General features: G+C 46.0%; 1 protein-coding gene across 4 annotated transcripts in view; it reads left to right on the top strand.

The window, feature by feature from the left end:
* NUGGC (nuclear GTPase, germinal center associated) overlaps positions 1-20,826 on the top strand; it is a 75,884-nt gene extending 55,058 nt beyond the window's left edge. For 3 of the 4 annotated variants that reach the window (XM_026453970.2, XM_026453972.1, XM_026453969.1), the window contains 7 exons: positions 1,946-2,110; positions 9,446-9,603; positions 11,455-11,593; positions 12,411-12,519; positions 13,451-13,587; positions 15,800-15,890; positions 19,357-20,632. In XM_026453970.2, coding sequence (XP_026309755.1) covers positions 1,946-2,110; positions 9,446-9,603; positions 11,455-11,593; positions 12,411-12,519; positions 13,451-13,587; positions 15,800-15,890; positions 19,357-19,502 — 945 coding nt within the window. In that variant the 3' untranslated portion in view covers positions 19,503-20,632. Of the gene's footprint in view, positions 1-1,945; positions 2,111-9,445; positions 9,604-11,454; positions 11,594-12,410; positions 12,520-13,450; positions 13,588-15,799; positions 15,891-19,356 lie in introns of all 4 variants that reach the window. The other variant, XM_026453971.1, reaches the window with a different exon arrangement.
* Positions 20,827-21,362: the final 536 nt, after the last annotated feature.

The following is a 21,362-nucleotide window of genomic DNA, read 5'->3' as shown; positions in this document are numbered from 1 at the left end:
TTTCATTTTCATCACTGGTGACAACACAAATTCAAAAGAATCTAAAGGATGTCCTGGGAAAAATGCTTTGTAGAATTCTTAATGGTGAAAATGAGGAAAATTCCCAGGGTGCACCGAATTCTAAACAGTCTCCATGAACTCTAAAACGTATTTACTCCAAGATTCACCAAGTTTTAGAATGTGAGGTTGTTTTCAAGATCATTCAACCCAATTCACTTACTTCAAAGATGATACCATTGAGAACCAGAGAAGTTAAATTGCCTATATCATGTCACACATCGATTCGAGAGCTATTTCTGTCTATTTGGAATAGAATTTAAAAGCCCAGATTATCTCGCAGTTTCTCTGGGCCGTGCATTCAATCCAGAAATGTCTATGGGTTTTGCTGTCTGTGCTGTGCCCTGGAATAAAAGAACATGACTAAGAGCCTGTTCCTTTGGCAAGTTTCTATCCAGGGAAGGAGACACAGGGAATGAGAGAGAAGTCATACGACAGGAGACGTGCTGTGGTGCAGGACTGTGGGAAGTGCAGTGGGAGAACAGGACAGAGAGCCCCACCTCTACCTGGGGACTCAGGGAAGGTGCCTCATGGGAAGGACCTTTGAGCTTTGTCTCGGAAGAAACAAAGATGAAATCAGCAAGGCCCACAGGGCACAAGACGAACAGCACACTTGCGGAATAGCAGCAAGTCCAGGGGTAGCTTCTTGGCAGGACATGTCGGGCAAACAGGGATGGTGGTGCTGGAGAGGTGGGATGAGTTCTGGCTATGAAGTGCCTTAAGGGCCAAGCTGGGGAGTGTGGCTCTGTCTGCTGCAGGCACTGTTGGGGCCCACCAAGGTTCCCATGCAGGGAACAACACTATGGGTTACCAGTTTGGCACTATATTACTCCATTTTCATGCTGCTGATAAAGACATACCTGAGACTGGGTAATTTATAGAGAAAAAGAGGTTTAATGGACTCATAGTTCCACATGGCTGGGGAGGCCTCACAATAATGGTGGGAGGCAAAAGGCACGTCTTACATGGCGGCAGACGAGAGAAATGAGAGCCAAACAAAGAGGGTTTCCCCTTATAAAACCATAAGATCTCATGAGACTCATTCACTACCATGAGAACAGTATGAGGGAAGCCAACCCCATGATTCAGTTATCTCCCACCAGGTCCCTTCCACAGCACGTGGAATTATGGGAGCTACGATTACAAAATGATATTTGAGTGGGTACACAGCAAACCATATCAGGCACCTAGGAGTCAAGGCTTTCTCTGGTGGTCACTTCCTTGTATTATTTGAATATATGTTTTCTCCCTGATTAGACTGTATTCTTTGAAGAAGGAAGCATGGATTTGTTTTTGTGGTCCTGTAGCTTTGCTATGCAAAGTGTGGTCCATAGCTCAGAAGACCAGCATTACCTGAGGACTGGCTAGAAATGCAGAATCCCAGGGTCTTGGATTTCGGATTTTAAGATCTCCTGTTGATTTGTATGCACATTAAAATTTGAGAAACATTATCCTTAAAAACTGCTTCGTGCAGAGTCAAAGCTTGTGAAATGTTTGTTGAATCAGATGTCATTGGAAAAACCTGTTTTAATAAAAACCTGTTTTAAATTAATTTAATTTAATTTAATCCACAATTGCATTTATATGTGGATAGCTAATTCCCCAAATAGCTTCATGGATTATACATCTGAAATAAGTTGCTGAATAAGCAGAGACTGTGATTTTTAAGAAATGAAATAAGTTGCACCAGGCAGGTATCTGTTCTATTCTCTAACCCCACAAAGGGGTCTGTGCACTGAGTAAGGTCTTATGGGGACAATAAAGAGAAGTCAGCTCTGAGTGATAAGCTGAATCTTGAGCTGGTGACAAGCTTAAAGGAAGCAAAGCTGGAGGAGAAGGTGCCCTTAGGGAGGGGGTGGCCTGATGCTTTTATGGTCCTTGTCTCTAGAATGAACACTTGCACATGAGTGTCCTGCGGAGATTTGCGGAAGAGAAGGTTGAGCTGCTGGAGAAGGCCATTGGGCAGTGCTTCGCCTGCATGGAGCAACCTCTGCAAGAAGGGGTCAGGACTGCCAGGACTTCTTACCGCTACATCCTCAGGGCATGCTTGGTGGTGAGTGACCCCTCCAGGGAAAACTCGGATATTCCGGGAGGCCTGCCCAATCCCCAAGCTCCTTTTGCATCATCCCATTCCCTTCAAAAGAGATAAAGAGCTAGAGGGCCAGGCACGGTGGCTCACGCCTGTAATCCCAGCACTTTGGGAGGCCGAGGTGGGCAGATCACAAGGTCAGGAGATCAAGACCATCCTGGCCAACATGGTGAAACCCCATTTCTACTAAAAATACAAAAATTAGCCAGGCGTGGTGGCACGTGCCTGTCATCCCAGCTGCTTGGGAGGCTGAGGCAGAAGAATTGCTTGAACCAGGGAGGCGAAGGTTGCCGTGAGCCGAGATCTCACTACTATGCTCCAGCCTGGTGAGAGAGTGAGACTCCATCTCAAAAAAAAAAAAAAAAAAAAAAAGCTAGAGGAGGGTAGCAGAGAGTGAAAATTGTAAATAACATTTGTTCATCTGTGTCTCGAAAGGACCAAGGAAGGTGCACAATTCAGCAAAGACAGAGTGGGAATCTGGGATCTGAGGGTCTTGACTGGAGTACCAGCTCCACCAAACATCTACCCTGTAGCCCCGGGCAAAGCCCTAGACCCATTTGAAAAATTTCTTGGTTTTCTTCTGTAAAATGAGAATGCTCAATGCTTGCCCTACCTATCTAGTAGCGTTGATGTCTATCAATTAGCTTACTCAATAAGGAAACATCTTGTAACCTCTCACTTGGCATTCAAATTGTGGTTTTATTTCTTAATTAGTTGTATAGAGTTTCTGAAGGATAAAAATATAAGTGCAAGGCAGTATTTATCTAAGACTAAGGGGTGAAAAAAGAGGCCCATTGTAGTAGTCTGCTTGGGCTGTCATAACAAAATACTATAGACTGGGTGGTCTGAACCACAGACATTGATTTTCCCATAGTTCTGAAGGCTGGAAGTCTAAGATTAAGGTGTCAGCAGGGTGAGTTCTGAGGCCTCTCTCCTCTTCTGGAGATAGTAGATGGCCACCTTCTTGCTGCGTCCTCACATGGCCTCTTCACTGTGCATGCACACTCCTGGGATCCCTTTCTCTTCTCAGAGGTACACCACGCCTATCAGATCAGGAGCCCACCTTTATGACCCCATTTAACCTTAATTACCTCATTACCAGCTGTGTGTCCAAACACAGTCACCCTGGGGGTTAGGGCTTCGCATATGAACCTCAAGGGTCACACTTTAGTCTGTAGCACCCATTAAGGGGAAGATGCGATGGACAACACTGCTCATGTAACAAAGATGACTTGGTGTCCCCTGTGCTGGGAGAAGGGCATGGATGGTGTGTGGTTGTAGTTTTTAATGGGCCTTGGAAAGTTGGAATGTAAGCAGTAGAAAATGTGTGAAAAGGTGAGTGTGATGGGGTGATTAGCTTACTGGAGGCTTTTTTATGTGCACCAATGATACCAACTTTCTAGCACCTGGCCTCTTCTGGGTGTTGTTATCTGTGTGCTTTGTGTAAAAGCTTGTTTAAATGTCTAGATGAGCCTGAGTGTGGTAGATCACGCCTGTATTCCCAGCACTTTGGGAAGCTGAGGTGGGTGGATCACCTGAGGTCAGGAGTTCGAGACCAGCCTGGCCAACATGGTGAGATACAAAAATACTAAAAATACAAAAACTAGCCGGGTGTGTTGGTGGCACCTATAATTGCAGCTACTGGGGAGGCTGAGACAGGAAAATCGCTTGAACCTGAGAGGCAGAGGTTGCAGTGAGCTGAGATGGCACCATTGTAGTCCAGCCTAGGTGACAGAGTGAGACTCCATCTCAAAAAAAAAAAAATCTAGATAAGCAGGTGCATGTGCTGCAATTTGGATGAAGGGAAAGGAGGAGATTCCTGTAGCACAAGACAAAGAATAAGTGCTGAAAGAACCAAGAGTAAAGGAGGAGATAAATTGGGGTGATTCTGGGGTCACTGGGGAAAGTGTCAGTGTGTGGACACGGGAGGATGACAGCTGGAGTGTCTTCCATGCAGTTGGGCATGGGTAGCCAAGTATCCATGCGTATAGCATGTACGCATGCATGCACTCAGTCAGCAAATGTGAGCAAAATGCTGACTGTGGAACCAGGTACTGCATGTTACCTTATCTGATCCTTACAACCATTCTGTGAGGCAAATGCCCTTATTATTATTTTAATTTTACAGCCTTAGAGAGACTAAATACCTTCTCCATGGCCATGCATGGACTCCACATCTAACCCAGGCCTGCCTAACTTCATAATTGGACACCCAACCCTTGCTGCACTCGCCTGTTGCATCTCCTAAACTACTCTGCAAACGATTGCAGCAACTTGTAGTTGCCAACCAGTTATATAGTTTAACATCCATAAATCCCCGTAAAAGTACATTTTGCTGCATTCATTCATTCATTCATTTCTGCACGTAACAAGGACTTTGGAATACAAGGCACGGTTGCCAAGAGGCTTCGTATCCCACATGGGCTCTGGTTTGTACCTCAGTTTCCCCATCCACCAGCTGTATGACCGGGGACAAGTTACTCAACCTCTCTGTGCCTCAGGTTACTCTGTGTAAGTTGAGGACCATGGTACCTATGTTATAGGGTTGCTGTAAAGATAACTTGAAAGAATGCCCATAGAGGCATAATGCTGGGTTGACCAACGCACTCAGCGTAAAGAGAGTGTCTAACAAGTCAACTGTTTTTCTTATTAGGTTTCAGGGATAGAAAGATACATCCCTGCTTAAAATAGTTAAGAGAGCATTTGGGGAACTATAATAAAAAGGAGCATGCTGGTAAGGACCACAGGACAGTCAGAAAGTTCTCCAAATGTTCAGAGAAGGGAGAGCATTCTGGTGGGGGCTGTGGCAGTCTGGAATCTTTTGGCTGCAAATCAGAGTCCCTAACTGAAGCCATTCTTAGCCATGAGGAAGTGTATTGGCTCACGTGCCCAAGAGCCATGGGAAGAGAGGGCCTGGGGGATGAGCTGAATCCAGTGCCTCTGTGGGCCCCATTCTCAGGCTGCTTCTCTCACGATGGCAAAATGGCTGCAGCTGTTCTTGCACTCACATCTGAACACCATGAGCTCTGGAGCAGGGTTTGTTAACCTCACCATGATTGACAGCTGGGACTGGATCATGCTTTGTTGTGAGGGGCTGTCCTGTGAATTGCAGGTTGTTTCATCCCTGGACTCTACCCTCTAGGTGCTGGTAACAGCCCCCATTCTTCAGCTGTGACAAAATCAGTCCCGGTTGAGAATCACTGGTCTAGAGGAACAAAGGAATGGCCGTTTCCAGGCCCACTTTCAGAAGAGTGGAGAACCTTTTTGAGAAACCTCAGCAAAGCTCTCACTGTGTTTCTTTGGCTCTAAATGGGTCACATAACTATTTCTAAAATGACCCCTGAAAAAAGGGAATGTCTTGTGCTGAATAGCTCAGGCCTGTGTGTGTGTCCCATCCTGGGGGCAGGAATAGAGTTCATTTTCCCCATAACAGAAGGACTGGGGAGGTGACACTGGAGAAGGAGGGGTGGATATTGGAAAAGAAATCGCAGGCCAGGTTAGAGGACAGTTCAATAAACCTTCTAGAGAGGAGGTTGTTGGAGCCTGGCCCTGGAGGATGGTGGTGTGTCTTTGGGCAGAGGAGTGGAGGGGCAGGGAAGGCATTTCAGGGGAGGAAGGCCAGAGCTCATGTGGGAGCCAGAAGGTACCACCTAACTGCAGCGTAAGTACACAGGGCAGGGTTTTGGGGGACAAAACCTGCAGGCTGACAGCTTGCTGCAGACTTTAGACCAGGTTGCAGAGTTGGAACATAGTGAGGTTTTGAGCAGAAGAATAGCTTCATCAGAACGAATGCTTTGGGAAGCATAATGCTTGGGGAAAAACTGGAGGCAGAAAGCCTGGCTAGGAAGTGTCAGGGTCTAACTGAGGTCTAAGGGGAGTCAGTGGGTGAGTGGCGGGTAGCTGGAAAAACGAGGAGTCATAGACAGTTTTGACATGGCTTTACTCTTTCTCTAGGCATGAGCAAGTTGCATATACAGCATTAGCAGGGTAATTATATCTTTTATAGACAATAGTGATTCTGAGCCAAGCACGAGCTCATGTGGGTGATCATCTAATGCGCCTCATGTGGCGTGGTTACATCATGTGCAGGGTTGTGCACCTGTACTCCAAACCTGCTGAGTCATGCTATGCCGGAAGACTGCCTTGGCCTACTCCTGACTAAAGCGCAGCCATTTCCCTTACAGTAGCTGCTTCGTTGAGACGAGACACAGTAAAATCTCAACAAAGGTTGTGGCAGACGGAATAGGAAGGAAGAGGTGACTGGGAGAGCAAATCTGAAGGACATCTCAATCAGGATTGTCAATAGTTCAGACATGGGGGGTATGGGAAAGCAAGGTGGTAACATTTTGGGGAAGATTTGCACCCAAGAGAAAGCAAATCACCTCAGTTTAAAGAAGATCTAAGGAGATATGGCAGGGAGGAGCTTATCCCTTGGTTGGGGAAGCAATATGGTCACTACTGAAGATTATGTATTTAGTGTTTCATGGAGGTGGAATGTCTAATGCAATGATGGAAATGTGGAACTGAAGCCTGGAGAGAGGTGGGGCTGGAGGATGTAGCTGTCACTTGCATGGAGTTGATGCACGTATACCAGTGAATGGGATTGAGGAGGAGTGGAGGCAAGGACAGTGATAGGACATTGCCTCATACAAAGGCCACGTTAAGGAAGCAAAAGAATAAAGAGGGTTAAGGGAGGGGCAGAGAAGGAAAAGCCTGAGAGGTAGCAGAAGGAAATCGTGTAATGCCTATTTTCTTATTTTTATGTTTATTTTTAGTGTAATGCTTAATTTCTTATTTTCCAATCAGAAAACTGAAGTAATAAAGTTTGTTAAGGCTGAGTGCAATGGCTTATGCCTGTCTGTCATCCCAGCACTTTGGGAGACTGAGGCAGAAGGATTGCTTGAGGCCAGGAGTTCAAGACCACCCAGGCAACATAGCAAGAACCTATCTCAAAAAGAAAAAAGAAAAAAAGTTGGGCATGGTGGCATGCCCCTGTAGTCCCAGCTTCTCAGGAAGCTGAGGCAGGAGGATCACCTGAGCCCAGGTGTGAGCTGTGGTCGTGCCACTGCACTCTAGCCTGGGTAACAGAGAGAGGCCCTGTCTCTTAGAAAAAAAAATTTGTTAAGAACATCACATGCTCCTGAGAGGTAAAAACAAACAAACAAACCAGGGCCACTGGATTTGGCCAGTGAGGGTTTCACTGGTGACTGTGCTAGGCAGCCACCAAGGGTCCTCACCAGTGGCCCCAAGGGTCCTCACCTCTGGGTATTTATGCCCTCATGGAGTCTCCCCCACATTGACTCAGGGCTGATTTCTGAGCAGGAGAATGCTGCAGAGGTGATGGTGTGTGCCTTCTGAGGCTAGGCCATCAAGGGCCGTGGAAGCTTCCATGGTGGCTCTTGGGTCACTTTCTCAGGGGGACGCCTTTGTGTACTGAAATTGAGCCACTGTGTGCAGAGGTCACATGGAGAGCAACTAAGGCCCCCACCTGAGGCCAGGAGCCAGCCCCAGCATGCAGCCGGGTATCTTTGGAAGCAGATCCGCCAGCCTCACCCAGATGACTATGCCCCCAGCCACACCTGACCAATCCTCAGGAGAATCCTGAGCCAGAGTGGCCAGCCCCGCCATCCCAGTCCTGACCCACAGAATCACCAGGAGATGACAGGTGTTTGTGTTTGTTTTTAAGCCACTGCTATGTCCGGGGTAATTTGTTTCATAGCAATAGATAACAAAGTTACCTTGGATAGAGCTGTTTCTATCCCATAATTGAAGAACTCAGATCACAGAAAGTGAATGAGTGAGTGGGAGCTGAGAGGACGAAGACATGAGGCAGAGACCACCCTGTTGAGAGTTTGCTGTGAGCAGAGGAAGCCACTGCAGACATTTTCAGGCGTCTCCAGGACTTTGCTCCCCCAACTGTCCCCTCTCATCACCCTTTTAATGACTTCTTCCTCTGTGACTACAAACATTCCCAAGGTGCTCCTATCAGATAAACAATGTTTCTTTGAGATCAAAAATTTGGGAAGACATTTATATACTAACATCATATCATTATTTAACATAGGAAAATAACCGTAATGTCTAAGAACAAGAGAGAGGTAAAATGAATTATTTTTCATCCATACAATACTATATTAAATAGTTATTAGTGCCATTTTTGGAACTTTTTTTTTTGAGATGGAGTTTCACTCTTGTTGCCCAGACTGGAGTGCCGTGGCGTGATCTTGGCTCACTGCAACCTCTGCCTCCCAGGTTCAAGCGATTCTCCTGCCGCAGCCTCCTGAGTAGCTGGGATTACAGGCATGTGCCACCATGCCCGGCTAATTTTTGTATTTTTAGTAGAGGCGGAGTTTCACCATGTTGGCCAGGATGGTCTTGAACTCCTAACCTCAGATGATCCACCTGCCTTGGCCTCCCGAATTGCTGAGATTACCGGTGTGAGCCACTGCACCTAGCCTGGAACATATTTACAATGATTTGGGGATATTCTCATATTGTAATACTAAGTAAAAAGAGCAGAGAAAAAAAAAGAGTTATATGAATTATACAATGCTATGTGGCCATTCCCTTAAAACATATATCACTGATTAAAAATCACAGAGCTCTCTACTGAAATTTTAGCAAACACATTTTTACTCTCTTTACTAATGATTACCATCTGGCTGAAATTGATTAATGTCTGTCATATAGGTCTAGCTTTATATTTTTCTTTCCTCTCATTTGTGTATTTATTTCCCTGGGAAAAAAATATCGCCAAGACATACAAATCAAATTGTATTTCATTAAAAGTTTAACAAAAAGTTTATGAAATCTGTACTCTCCTTAGAAAATTCAAGACATACACTTATTGTCAGGTCATAGCACATTGGTGTTCATTCATTTATTTATTCATTTGATAATTGCTCATTTAGCAAATATTTCTCAAACACTACTTACGTTATTGCCAGAAGTTGAGGACGTAAAGATGGATGAGACGCTGTGCCTGATCTCAATGAGCTGATGGCCAAGTACAGGAGCCGGACAAATGAGTAAACTAACACAAACAGAATCGCTTGAGAACGGTTGTGATCAAACTGAGCACAGGGACCTTAGGAAGCCCATGGCAGCGGCACCCAGACGACCTAGAGGCGTGACCACTGTCCTCCTTCATTTAGTTTAATCATATGTTTAAAGAGCATGTTGTCTCGACCCTTTCCTGTGATTCTTGGTAATGATCTTTGGCCAGGGCAATGCAATTCTCATCCAGTGACCTTCCAGTTAATGCCTGCTAACTCTGCTAATTTATTGTTGACTATCTAGAGGAGTAAAGGAAACCAAGGTTTTCATCAGACCCTGAAAGCTGTTTGCCTGAAAAATGGCATCTATGCCTCCAGGACTCTGGCAAGAATTGATCTAAACGAAGCCCTCACTCAGCCCATCTATGACCAGATCGACCCTGTTTTTGGAAGCATTTTTAGGTAAAGGATCTTTCATCTTGCACCTTCGGGAACAAACATCAGAAGAACGTTGAGCCAGTCTTTAAGCATTTAGACTTTGGATCTGTAAGTGTAAAGAGTAGCTTGTAACTGGAGAAGGAAAGCTTAGTCTTCGGCAAAACACAAAAGCCTTCTTGGTTTGGTTTACTTAAAAATTTCCCATGATGACCTGGACACAGATTAAGATGCTGGTTTCAAACTAACATTATGGTTCCCATTATTTTTCAAAAATCTCATACATGTAGCAGGGGATACATTTTCTTAGGGATCTGAGCCCAGGACAGGGTATTTTGATTGGAGAGAGTGGAATTAAGCAAACACATGGCCTTCAGAACTTTCTTTCTTCCTTTTTTTTTAAAAAATGAGACAAGGTCTTGCTCTGTTGCCCAGGCTGGAGTGCAATGGCACAATCCTAGCTCACTGTAGCCTCAGACTCCTGGACTCAGGCAATCCTCCCATCTCAGCCTCCCAAGTAGCTGAGACCACAGGCATATGCCACCATGCCTGGCTAACTTTTAAAAAATATTTTTTGTAGAGACAGAGTCTCTCTGTGTTGACCAGTTTGGTCTTGAAATCCTGACCTTAAGTGATCCTCCCCCATCGTCCTCCCAAAGTGCTGGGATTACTGGCGTAAGCCACCACACCCAGCCTCGGAGCTTTCCCTGAATGCACTGAAGATGCTGTGTCTGTTTCTCACATACTCTGCCTGCTCACATACATGGTGTGGGTTTGGGGACCGTACCTCCTTGGTGCTTCCTCCTTCCCTCCTTCCTTAACCTCTAATTCTTTACTCCATCAACAGAAACAGAATCTCCCAGTCCCCAAGTACAGCTGCCCATCCCTAGTCTCTGTCGTTCCCACTGGCATCTCATGTGGTTGCCCATTGGTGGCTGTTCGAACCATTCTCCAGCCTTTGCATGTGTCTTACTCAGAGCCCCTGTCCCTACCCCACCTTTCTTTAAGCACGTCTTGGATTGTGTCATTCCACCAATTGCACCCCCGCCCTGTTTACAATTCTGTGGGCTAAACTTCAAATTCCTTAGAATGCATTCAAGACATTCCACATGCCTGTAGCTTGCCTTTCCAACCTCTGCCTGCACCGCTGCCTGGTTGCAGCCTTCCACTGTAGCCCACCCAGCAGGTGGCAAAGAGAGAGCAGCTACCTGTCCCGGGCATCAGTGCTAAGCACTTGGAATGCATTAGCTCATCGGATGTTCCCAGCAACTCTAAAGAGTAGCTTCTGTCTTTTTACATCTGAACAAACTGAGATTCAGAAAATTGTGCATCTTTCCCAATGGCACCCAGCTCATGAGCAGAGAGCTAGGATTTAAAGCTTGTGCTCTCTCCTCTGCAACCTCTCACTTCCTATTTCTGAGCTGTTCTGAAACCACTGTGCTTACCATGTTGTCCCATGGGGAGTCATTCCTTCTTTCCACTTCCTCAGATCTTACCCAACTTTTAGGTATAATTCAAGTTCCACCCTTTCAAGTGGACACATGTTGGCAGTGGAAAGACTGTGCGTCCTGCAGTCTAAGGCAGTGTTCCAAGCCTGACTCTGCCTCTTGCTAGCTGTGTGACCTTGGATACATCAGCAGTCCTCTCTGAACCTCAATTTTCTCACCTGTTAAATGGGCATTATCTCACAAACTTCATAGGTTTTTATGTCAAAGGCCTGGCACAGCACAGTGCCTGGCACGTTATAGGAATATGATAACTGTTAGATCTCATCTTCCTTCTTTTAAATGAATAAAAGGACACCAGCTAGTTTCATGTTTGTTTCAGCCTCTCCGCAGCCACCATTCTCTTAAACTTTTTTGTCACTTTCTTCTGTAGGACGGGGAGGCCCACTGGTTCAGCTCTGATGCCTCACATTGATGCTTTTAAGCACTCCCTGCAGGAGAAAATGACAGAAATTGGGATAAGAAGTGGCTGGAAATATGATAGCTGCAAAAACAATTTCCTGATCCAGGAGGTAAGTTCCATATAAAGTGGGGAGAGCAGTGAGGTTGGGCATGGCTTTCTTCCCAGGCCGGTTTTGTAGGCTGCCTGTCTGTTCCCGCTTGTTCCCTGGAGTGTCCAGGGTCTGGGAGTACCTCCTCGGAGGCGCTGTGAAATACAGACCCCAATGGGATGTGGGGAGAGCAGCGGGCATGACTGCCTCAGAGGAGGTGTGGGACAGTTTGTTCCACTGTGAAGTAACTGAAAGCACATGCCAAGGTTGCAAAGTTGACTCAGTTTCCAGGAAGAATCTTTAAAGAAGCCTTAATTGTATGAAAATTTGCATCAACTGGAACCATTTTCACTAATCTATCATTTTTGCCAATGTTATAAAGTAGCATCCGATGCAGTGAAACTTAAAGAAGTCAGTCTTTTTGTTGTTGTTCAATTTTAGGTCAATTTTTAGTTTTGAGGCCTCAAGACTCTTGTCTGTGACTCACTTTCTTCCAATGCCACCCCAAATTACATGGCGATGCTAGGGAAAGAGCTTGTATCTCCTCTGCCCCCCAGGGAGGGCCCATTTTCAGGACCTTGACTGTGCCTGAGTTCAACTCAGCAAATATTTATTGAGTAGTTTGTAGGTGCCAGGCACCAAGAGAAGCAGTTGGGGTATAAAGATGCTTAGAACAAAGTTCCTGCCTACGAGAAGCTCACAGCCTAATTGTAGAGATGGCAGACAAACAGCCAGGCATCATATAAGGTGGAGGGAATGGTGGCCATGCACTGGGATACCTGACCTGCTTTCATTGAAGGAATTGTCACCAACGGCCTCTTTTGCCATGTCTTCCCAGATAAGCGCCATCCTCGGGGGCCTGGAGGACCACATCCTCAGAAGGAAGAGGAGGGTCTATGAGTCCCTCACCGCCTCTGTCCAGAGCGACCTGAAGCTGTGTTACGAAGGTGGGGGCCAAGGGGGACAGCATTGCCGCCTGCACTGGGACTTCCTATCAGCACCTTTCACATCCTTTTCTGCGGCTCCCTCAAAGGCCCTGTTCTCTTGCACCCTGAGTCTTTGCAGGTCTCTTGTTCCACACATTGCAACCACATGACTGCAGGGCGTGAGGACCCTTCTCTGTGTGTTTTCCAGCTCTTTCTGTCCACCCTTGGTCCAGACACCCTGCTTTCTTCCATACAACATCCCAGCTGATTTAGCTGTAGAATCCAGCGTCCAGGTTCTCATTCTTGTTTCCAAGTATTCACAAATACTTGAACTCACTCACTTGTGAACTCACTTTCAGACTCTTTCCTGTTTTGGTGGCTCCACTGTTTGAAGGGTAGGGAGTGATTTTGCAAATTTCAGCTGAATTCAGTCATTAGGTTTTCTGAATGCTGGTTATTATCTAAATATTGTAAGTGTTATTTTTATATAAGTGCATATATATACATACATATATATATACTTTTTTGTTGTTTGTTTGCTTGGCTTGCTTTTCTTTCTAATACCAAAGATTTCTTTCTGTTTCTTTTTTTTTTTTTTTTTTTTTGAGATGGAGTCTCGCTCTGTTGCCCAGGCTGGAGTGCAGTGGCAGTGATCTCAGCTCACTCCAACTTCTGCCTCTTGGGTTGAAGCAATTCTTGTGCCTCAGCCTCCCAAATAGGTGGGATTGCAGATGTGCACACAGCACCTATCTAATTTTTCTATTTTTAGTAGAGCCGGGGGTTTCACCATGTTGGGCAGGCTGGTCTTGAACTCCTGACCTCAGGTGATCTGCCTGCCTCAGCCTCCCACAGTGCTGGGATTACTGGTGTGAGCTACCATGCCCAGCCATGATGCCAAAGATTTCTAAGCAGGTCCTTGTCGTGGTGTGACTGTGGCTATCATTTTTGCCAGAGGCAGCTCAGATCACAGGCAAAAAAGCGTGTGAGCGGATGAAAGATGCCATCAGAAGAGGAGTGGACCAGCAGGTGGCTGAGGGCATGTTTGAAAGGGCCCAGGAAAGGATGCAGCACCAGTTTCAGCAGCTGAAGGTACTCTACACCCACAGCCTAGATCCTAGACCCCGAGAGGCCCTGGGAGAGGACAGGAAGCAGGCGCAGAAGGTGGAAGACGTAGTAGGCATTTGGGCCCAAATGGAACAGATGCTTTCTGGGGCTTTGACCTGAGAGCTGCAGCTCTTCCAGCACTCTCTTGCGCCCCTCCTCTTTCCTGAGTCACCAGTAGCACATCGACTGTAATAGCTAGATATGTGCTCAGCTATTTACAGACTAAGTTCGCTCATTTAATCCCCAGCAAGTCTGTGAGGTAGGTACTATCATTGTTCCCATTTTATAGAGAAGAAAATTCCAGCAGCGAGAGTTGTATCAACCAGCCACACAGCCAGGGAGATGCACAGCTGGCTTTGGGATAAGGAAGCCTGGCTCCAGCACGTCCAACAATAGCATGATCTCAAAACAGATTGTTTAAATAGGGAAATGTCTTATCTACATAAAATGTCAATAAGTGAATATCGACACACTACTCAAGGCCAGTCAGTTATGGTACCTAGCACACATTCAGCTTTAATTTTATCTACCCCCAAAGACAGTTGCTGATGGTTTCCTTGGACCTAAATGCTTCTGCCAAGCCTACCTGGACCATCTTGCCTCTGCTCTGGGCCTCGTGGCTTGCCACCCCCTCTCCCCCAAATAGTAGAGATCCTTGACGTCCATGCCACTGTGGGCTTCCTCCCTGGCCATGTGAGGCTCCACATTTTCTGCCTCAACCCAGGCTGGCTGATCCTGTCTCCCAAGCCCTCAAGGAAGCTGGCCCATTTCTATCTCGGTCCACCTCAGAACCAGCCTTCTTGAAACATCTCCAACCTGTTTCTGCCAAATCTCCTCTCCTCCACCACTACTGCAGTTTCAGAAAATATTCTTCTTTACACTTCAATGCATGTAATTTCCGTTGGAGTAGGCTAAGAAGCATCTTGTTCACCAGCAGCAGTTTAGTTTCAATCCTTTAACATGTTATCACAGTCTACAAATTCATGGACAAGAACTTGGCCGAACTCCACAAAGCCAGTTCCCATTTCCCCGTTGCGTACGTAGACACTGGATCTTAAGACACCCAGGAAACAATGTCGCTTAAAAAATGTGTGTATTGACCATGTACAAATGTATCTGAAATTACAGAAACATAGGAAGTTAAAATTGGGCAAGACCATAGTGTTGCCATTCTGTGATTTTTTTTTTTTTTCAGAATGCCAGTTAACTTTTAATTGTTTAAAATATTTTAGTTCAATACAGCGGAAGAAATTTCTTTTTATACATAATGTTTGAAGATTTACTGTTTTTTTAAAATTACCTCTTTGCAATAGTCCTGTAAATTAAACAATGGAATAGTATTTTGTTGAATATACAGATTAGTCTCTGATATATTGATCAGCAATGTGGCTTGCTGCTTCGTTTTCACTCTAGCGTGAGGTGACTGCTTCTCCTGGTTTAGGAGCTGTGAATCTGTCATTCCCTGATCTTAAAGGAAGCGGGAACCTAGAGGCCTTGAGTCATAGGTTCCAGGCCCATGCCTAGAGCTGAGATGTACACTTAGGGCTCTTGATCTGGAATCTAGAATGTTAAAGAAAAAGCATAGGAGATCCAACTTCAAAACTAGACTCTGCCAGGCTACAGGAAGGAGCCTGACATTTTTTCAAAGGAAGACAAGAAACAGAAGAGGGAAGAAAGGAGCTTTATTTGATGAGAGGACTAAGAGTAGCAAGAAGACAGTTCTGAGGCAATTGGGAAGAATCAGACATGTACAGTAAGGTGAGTGGCACAGAGCAAGTGTGCAGCAGACATCTCCCCAGTGAGCAGATGCATGGAGGAGAGGACAGCGGGAGAGCGACCGCCTCTTTCCCTCTTTTCCCGTCTCTGCGATTGCCGTTCTTTCCCCCATGCCTTCATGCTTCCCCACTAGCTCCTGATTTGATCAGCTGGCACCAGAGCTTCAGTCCCCCACGAGTCTGTAGGCAGGGAGGGAGATGCTATACAGATGGGAGCCCACAGAAATGTTGTCTTGCTGCCTCCTGGGCCATTTGATGTCCTCAAAAGTGTTTCACCATTTTGCATCTGGGTTGCAAAGCCTTACTTTGACAACCCCAGTCTGTACCTTCTATGGCTGGGGGATTGGGTGGGGTCCCTTTTGTAAGATCCACTTTTCCTTGGGCTGCACCATCCTAACGTACTGAATGTCCTTGTCACGTAGACTGGGATCGTGGAGAAGGTGAAGGGCAGCATCGCCACCATGCTAACCCTTGCTTCGTCCCAGGGGGATGGCCTCTACAAGGAGCTTGCAGGTAAATACGCCAAAGCTTTGCATGCAGGGTGATTGTGCAGACAGCCCTGGCTGTGGTTGCTCCTTCCTGAATTTAAAGGTATTAAGTTAGGAAGAATTAGCAGGGCAAGGAATTGAGATGATGATGATGATGATAACGATAACGACAGCCCCACCCTTTGGCCAGCACCCAGCTGAGAGCAGGCATTATACTCAAGCTTTGTGCTCATGGTTTCACTGAATTGTCACATTAGCTCCCAGGGATAGATGTTGTTGCTCCATTTTGCAGAGGCAGAAATAGAGACTTACATTAGGAAATGCCCCCAAGGTCCCATAGCTGGAAAGTGGCTAATTTAAATCCAGAGCTCTGCCCTGCCGTCTCCATAAGGCCCTTCTTTTAAGTTGATGCCTCCTTATGAAGAACTTCATGGTCTGGTGATGGTGGAGAAAGACTTCTCTTAATCCACCTGCAGCCTGGGGATGTGGCCCCAGCTGTGGACCTTGGTGTAGGCAACCATGTCACTTTCTGGCCATGGGCTCCATCAGGCCCCTGGTATAAACTGGAGAGGGTAAACTGGTAGAAAAAGCAAGTAAGTAATTTCTAGCCAAATTTAAAATGCACATATCATTTGGCGCAGCAACCCTACAGATACCCTTATATGGGGGGAGAGTGGCATGTAGACAAGGTTATTCAGGGTAACATTCTAATGTCAAAAATGGGGACAACTCAAATATCTGTAAGTAAAGCACTGCTTAAATTAAATTAAATACACAACGAGTGGAGGACTGTGCAACTGTTAGAAAAAATAAAGCAGCTTTATAGGTAGTGGTGTGAAATGATCTCCAAAATATATTACAAAGTGGAAAATAGCAAAGTGAGTAAATGTACATGATATGTTGCCGTTTGTGAATGGGGGGGTGAAAAAAGGAAATACATATGTATATGTTTGTATGTGCATAAAAATCTCCATGGGCTACAGAGAACACTGACAGTACTCGTTGCCTCTAAAGAGGGGAACCGGAAGGCTGGAGGGTAGGAGAGGGTGAGAGCCTTGCTCTGCACCCTGTATATTTTGTGCCTTTTGTATTTTATATCACATTGATAGTTGCCTGCTGAAATGAATAGGTCTGATACCACTGAGTTTGCCAGGGTGAAAGTAGACAGAGCTGTTCCCAAAGTCACAGCCACAATGGCTGCTTCTAAAGATCTGTTCTGCACTTCTCCATCTCTCTGGGAATCTTTATGCCCCATTTATGGCTGGTTAGATGGACCTCTAACCTGATCCTAACGGACTCCAGGGAAGGAGATACAACACCCTCCCACTATAATGTAGTGGACTCTCACGACCTTCTGTCCAGGCCTCTATAGAAATCTAAGTTTTAAGATGCTAGTCATTCCAATGTGCCTTCTTTAAAGAACTCCTGCTTGCCAGAGATTTGACCAGGTCTCACAGAGACCTTGACCAGGTGCTTCCCTCAGTTTGATGTCAATTGCACCTGCTATAATTTAAGCCTATTTCCTTCTCTTCACCATCGACAACAAATATACATCATGTCGGGGGTGGGGGGCATGCTTTATACAGAAATCTAAAAGGCAGTCCCTGTTGTCAGGGCCTTACCTGGTTAGTAAGACAAGATGTGTAAGAATGTGCATCATTAGACTGGGGAGTTTGCATTCGCTCAGCAAACAATTCTGATCATCTCCTGGGTGCCAGGCAGTGTTCTGGGTGCTGAGGACATAGTGGTGACCAATACAGGCAAGAGTCCCCACCCTCATGGAGTTCACAGCCCAGTGGTGGAAGGCAGGCAGTAAGCAAACTAATAAGTGAGATATGTGGCAGGGAGGCGAAACAGAGAAAGGGAAGAAGGGATGCTGGGGTAGGAGACAGGGTGGTAAAGGAAGGTCTCCCTGGGAATGTGACACTGAAGCAAAGCCCTGAGGGAGGGAACCCAGTCAGACTTCAGATCGTTATTCTTGCAGTTCAGAGACAGAGTGGTTATTCAGGGCTGGGACATGGGGAAACTTCAGTGAAGCTGGGTCCTGGGGGAAACCTCAAAGGTTAGGTTGATTTCAGAGGCAGCAGGGAGAAGGGAGGCCTTGCAGATATGGGACAGAACAAAAAGACTCCGGGTCCTAACTCCCCTCTGCTCATGAGGCCCATCCCTGGCCAGGCTCGGGGCCAGTCAGCCTGAGTCACCCTCTGGGGTACAGAAAGCCAGGGGGGATTAGAAAGGCATTCAGGGCTCAGTCTGAAGTGTCCCTTCAAAGGCGACTGCATTAGTCAGCGTCCTCCAGATAAACAGAACCAGTAGGATGTGTGGATAGATGAAGGAAGAGATTTATTTTAAGAAGTTGGCTCACACAATGGTGGAGGCTTGGTGAGCCCAAAATCTGATGCAGGGAGGCCCACAGGACGGAGACTCCAGAAAGAGAGGCAGTTTGAGTCCAGAGGCCATCCCTGCAGAACCAGGCAGAGCCTATGTTGCAGACAATGGCCCAACCAAGGCTTGGCCAGGCACAGTGGCTCACGCCTGCAATCCCAACACTTTGGGAGGCTGAGGCGGGTGGGTCACTTGAGGTCAGGAGTTCAAGACCAGCCTGGCCAACATGGTGAAACCCTTTCTCTACTGAAAATACAAAAAAAAAAAAAAAAATTATCTAGGTGAGCTAGTGGGCGCCTGTAATCCCAGCTAGTTGGGAGTCTGAGGCAAGAGAAGCACTTGAGCCTGGGAGGCGGAGGTTGCAGTGATTCAAGATCATGCCATTGCACTGCAGGCTTGGTGACAAGAGCAAAACTCCATCTCAAAGGCCCAAGGCTGTCACTGGATCATCCCTTCCTGCTTGCGGGAGGCTGGCCTTTGGCTCCATGCATGCCTTCAGCTGGCTGTTTGAGGTCCACCCACAATGGGGAGGGCCATTTGCTTTACTTGAGGTCTACTGAGTTAAATGTAAATCTCATCCAAAAACACCCTCCCAGAGGCATCCAGACTCACATTTAACCCAGTATCTGGGCCCTGTGACCTGGACAGGTTGACACATAAAACTAACCATTGTGAGAACATGATCTGATTGAAGATCACGGGATGAAAACCTGAGATGCCAGAGAGAGAACATTCACTGAGAATGGGTTGTGCTGGGAGGATAGGGATTGGGGTGGGGGGAAGAGGGGGAGCCGCTTGGAGAGGAGTTAGGGGAGGTGTTATTGTGCAATGTGCTTTGTATATCACATGCCTGTGAGGCCTTAATACAGACTTAGTGACTTTTCAGGGTTTTTCTTGTGGGTAGGTTTGTATTTCTTTTGAGGGTGACCCCATGCTGAGACAGCATTCTAGTAAGAGGAGGAATACCTGCTTTGATGTCTGATCTGTAAGCACCACGCCAGATCCATATTCTGGGACAAGTGACAGGATTGTTGGGGGATTTGCTTTTTGGAGACGTTTCTGCAACGGACACCAAATCCTGATGTGAGCTTTCTGCTCTCCTGTAGATGTCGGGAGTGAATACAAGGAGATGGAGAAGCTGCACAGAAGCCTGAGGGAGGTTGCGGAGAATGCACGGCTGAGGAAGGGCATGCAAGAGTTCCTCCTAAGGGCATCTCCCAGCAAGGCTGGCCCCCCTGGGACATCACTGTAACTCCTAGGGCTTAGTCTCAATGGATGAAAAATAAGCCCAGAGTCAGAGAATTAGAATTACTTTTTTTGTTCTTAAGAGACAGGGTCTACCTCTGTTGCCCAGGCTGAAGTGCAGTGGCACCATCACAGCTCACTGCAACCTTGAACTCCTGGGCTCAAGCAATCCTCCAGCCTCAGCCTCCAGAGCAGCTGGGGCTACAGGTACAGGCCACCAGCCTGGTACTTTTTTTTTTTTTTTCTGAGACAGAGTCTTGCTCTGTCACACAGGCTGGAGTGCAGTGGCGTGATCTCGGCTCACTGCAACCTCCGCCTCCCAGGTTCAAGCAGTTCTCTGCCTCAGCCTCCCAAGTAGCTGGGATTGCAGGTGTGCGCCACCACACCTGGCTAATTTTTGTATTTTTAGTAGAGACGGGGTTTTACCATCTTGGCCAGGCTGGTCTTGAACTTTTGACCTCGTGATCTACCTGCCTTGGCCTCTCAAAGTGCTGGGATTACAGGCATGAGCCACTGTGCCCGACCCACACCTAGGTAATTTTTTAATTTTTTGTGGAGATGGCGTCTTGCTCTGTTGCCCAGACTGGTCTCAAACTCCTGGCCTCAAGTGATTCTCCCACCTCAGTCTCTTGCGCTAGGATTGCAGGCATGAGCCATCGTGCCTGGCTCAGAATTTTTTCTGTTTTGTGAAATCTAATAGAGGACTGCTGTCAACTATTTGGACTTTGTATGCAATATAAAACTAGTATGTTTACTACATTTTATTTTATAGCCCAAAAAGAGTCATCTTCAATACCTAATGGAGTTCTAATGCTTTAGGACAAGAAACTTTTGCTTCCTCAAAAACATCTAAACATCGCTGGGCACGGTGGCTCACTCCCATAGTCCCAGCACTTTGGGAGGCCAAGGCAGGCAGATCATGAGGCCAGGAGATGAGACCATCCTGGCTAACACAGTGAAACTCCATTTCTACTAAAAATACAAAAAATTAGCTGGGCTTGGTAGCATGTGCCTGTAGTCCCAGCTACTTGGGAGGCTAAGGCAGGAGAATTGCTTGAACCCAGGAGGCGGAGGTTGCAGTAAGCCAAGGTAGCGCCACAGCACTCCAGCCTGGACGACAGAGCGAGACTACGACTCAAAAAAAAAAAAAAAAATACACAGACACACACACACACACACACACAAAACCTTAAACATTACAGAAAAAACATTTTCTAGATATAAAACAAGCCATAAAAAGAAATTCATCCTTCAAAGAAGAAAAATATCTGAACATTGAAAAACTTAAGTATTATAGAAAACATTGCAAAATAAAGCTTTTAGGAATCCAATTCTGTTTTTCATTTTAATACTGATGAGACTTTGGGTAAGGAGGCAGACAACATTGTATCTTGGAAACAAAATGGGTTTGGGAGCCAGATGAACATAGACCCGGCTTCACCACCTCTCAGATGTGTTATCTAAGACCAGCACTTCCTAAACATGTTGATCTCAGGACCCTTCACTTTTAAAAGACCCTGAGGAGCGTTTGTTTATGTGGGTTATGTCTGTTGATATTGACTATTCAAAATTAAATAGGAGAAAACGTAAGTAATTATTTACTAACTTTTTTAGAAGTAACAATAATAAACCCATCACATGTTAACAAAAATAACACATTGTTATGTAAAAAGCTATTTTCAAAAAAAAAAAAAAAGTACTGAGAAGAGTAACATTGTTTTACACTTTTGCAAATCTCTTTATTCCCTGGCTTAATAGAACACAGCTGGATTCTCACATCAGTTTCTTCATCCACTCTGTTGCAATACGTCATTTTGGTTGATGTATATGAAAAAAAAAATCACTCTCACACAGATATGCAGTTGGA

This window comes from Piliocolobus tephrosceles, chromosome 7 (assembly GCF_002776525.5).
Source record: "Piliocolobus tephrosceles isolate RC106 chromosome 7, ASM277652v3, whole genome shotgun sequence".
Lineage (NCBI taxonomy): Eukaryota > Metazoa > Chordata > Mammalia > Primates > Cercopithecidae > Piliocolobus > Piliocolobus tephrosceles.
Note: the sequence above shows the minus strand (reverse complement) of the source record. Positions and strands in the feature narration are given on the sequence as shown.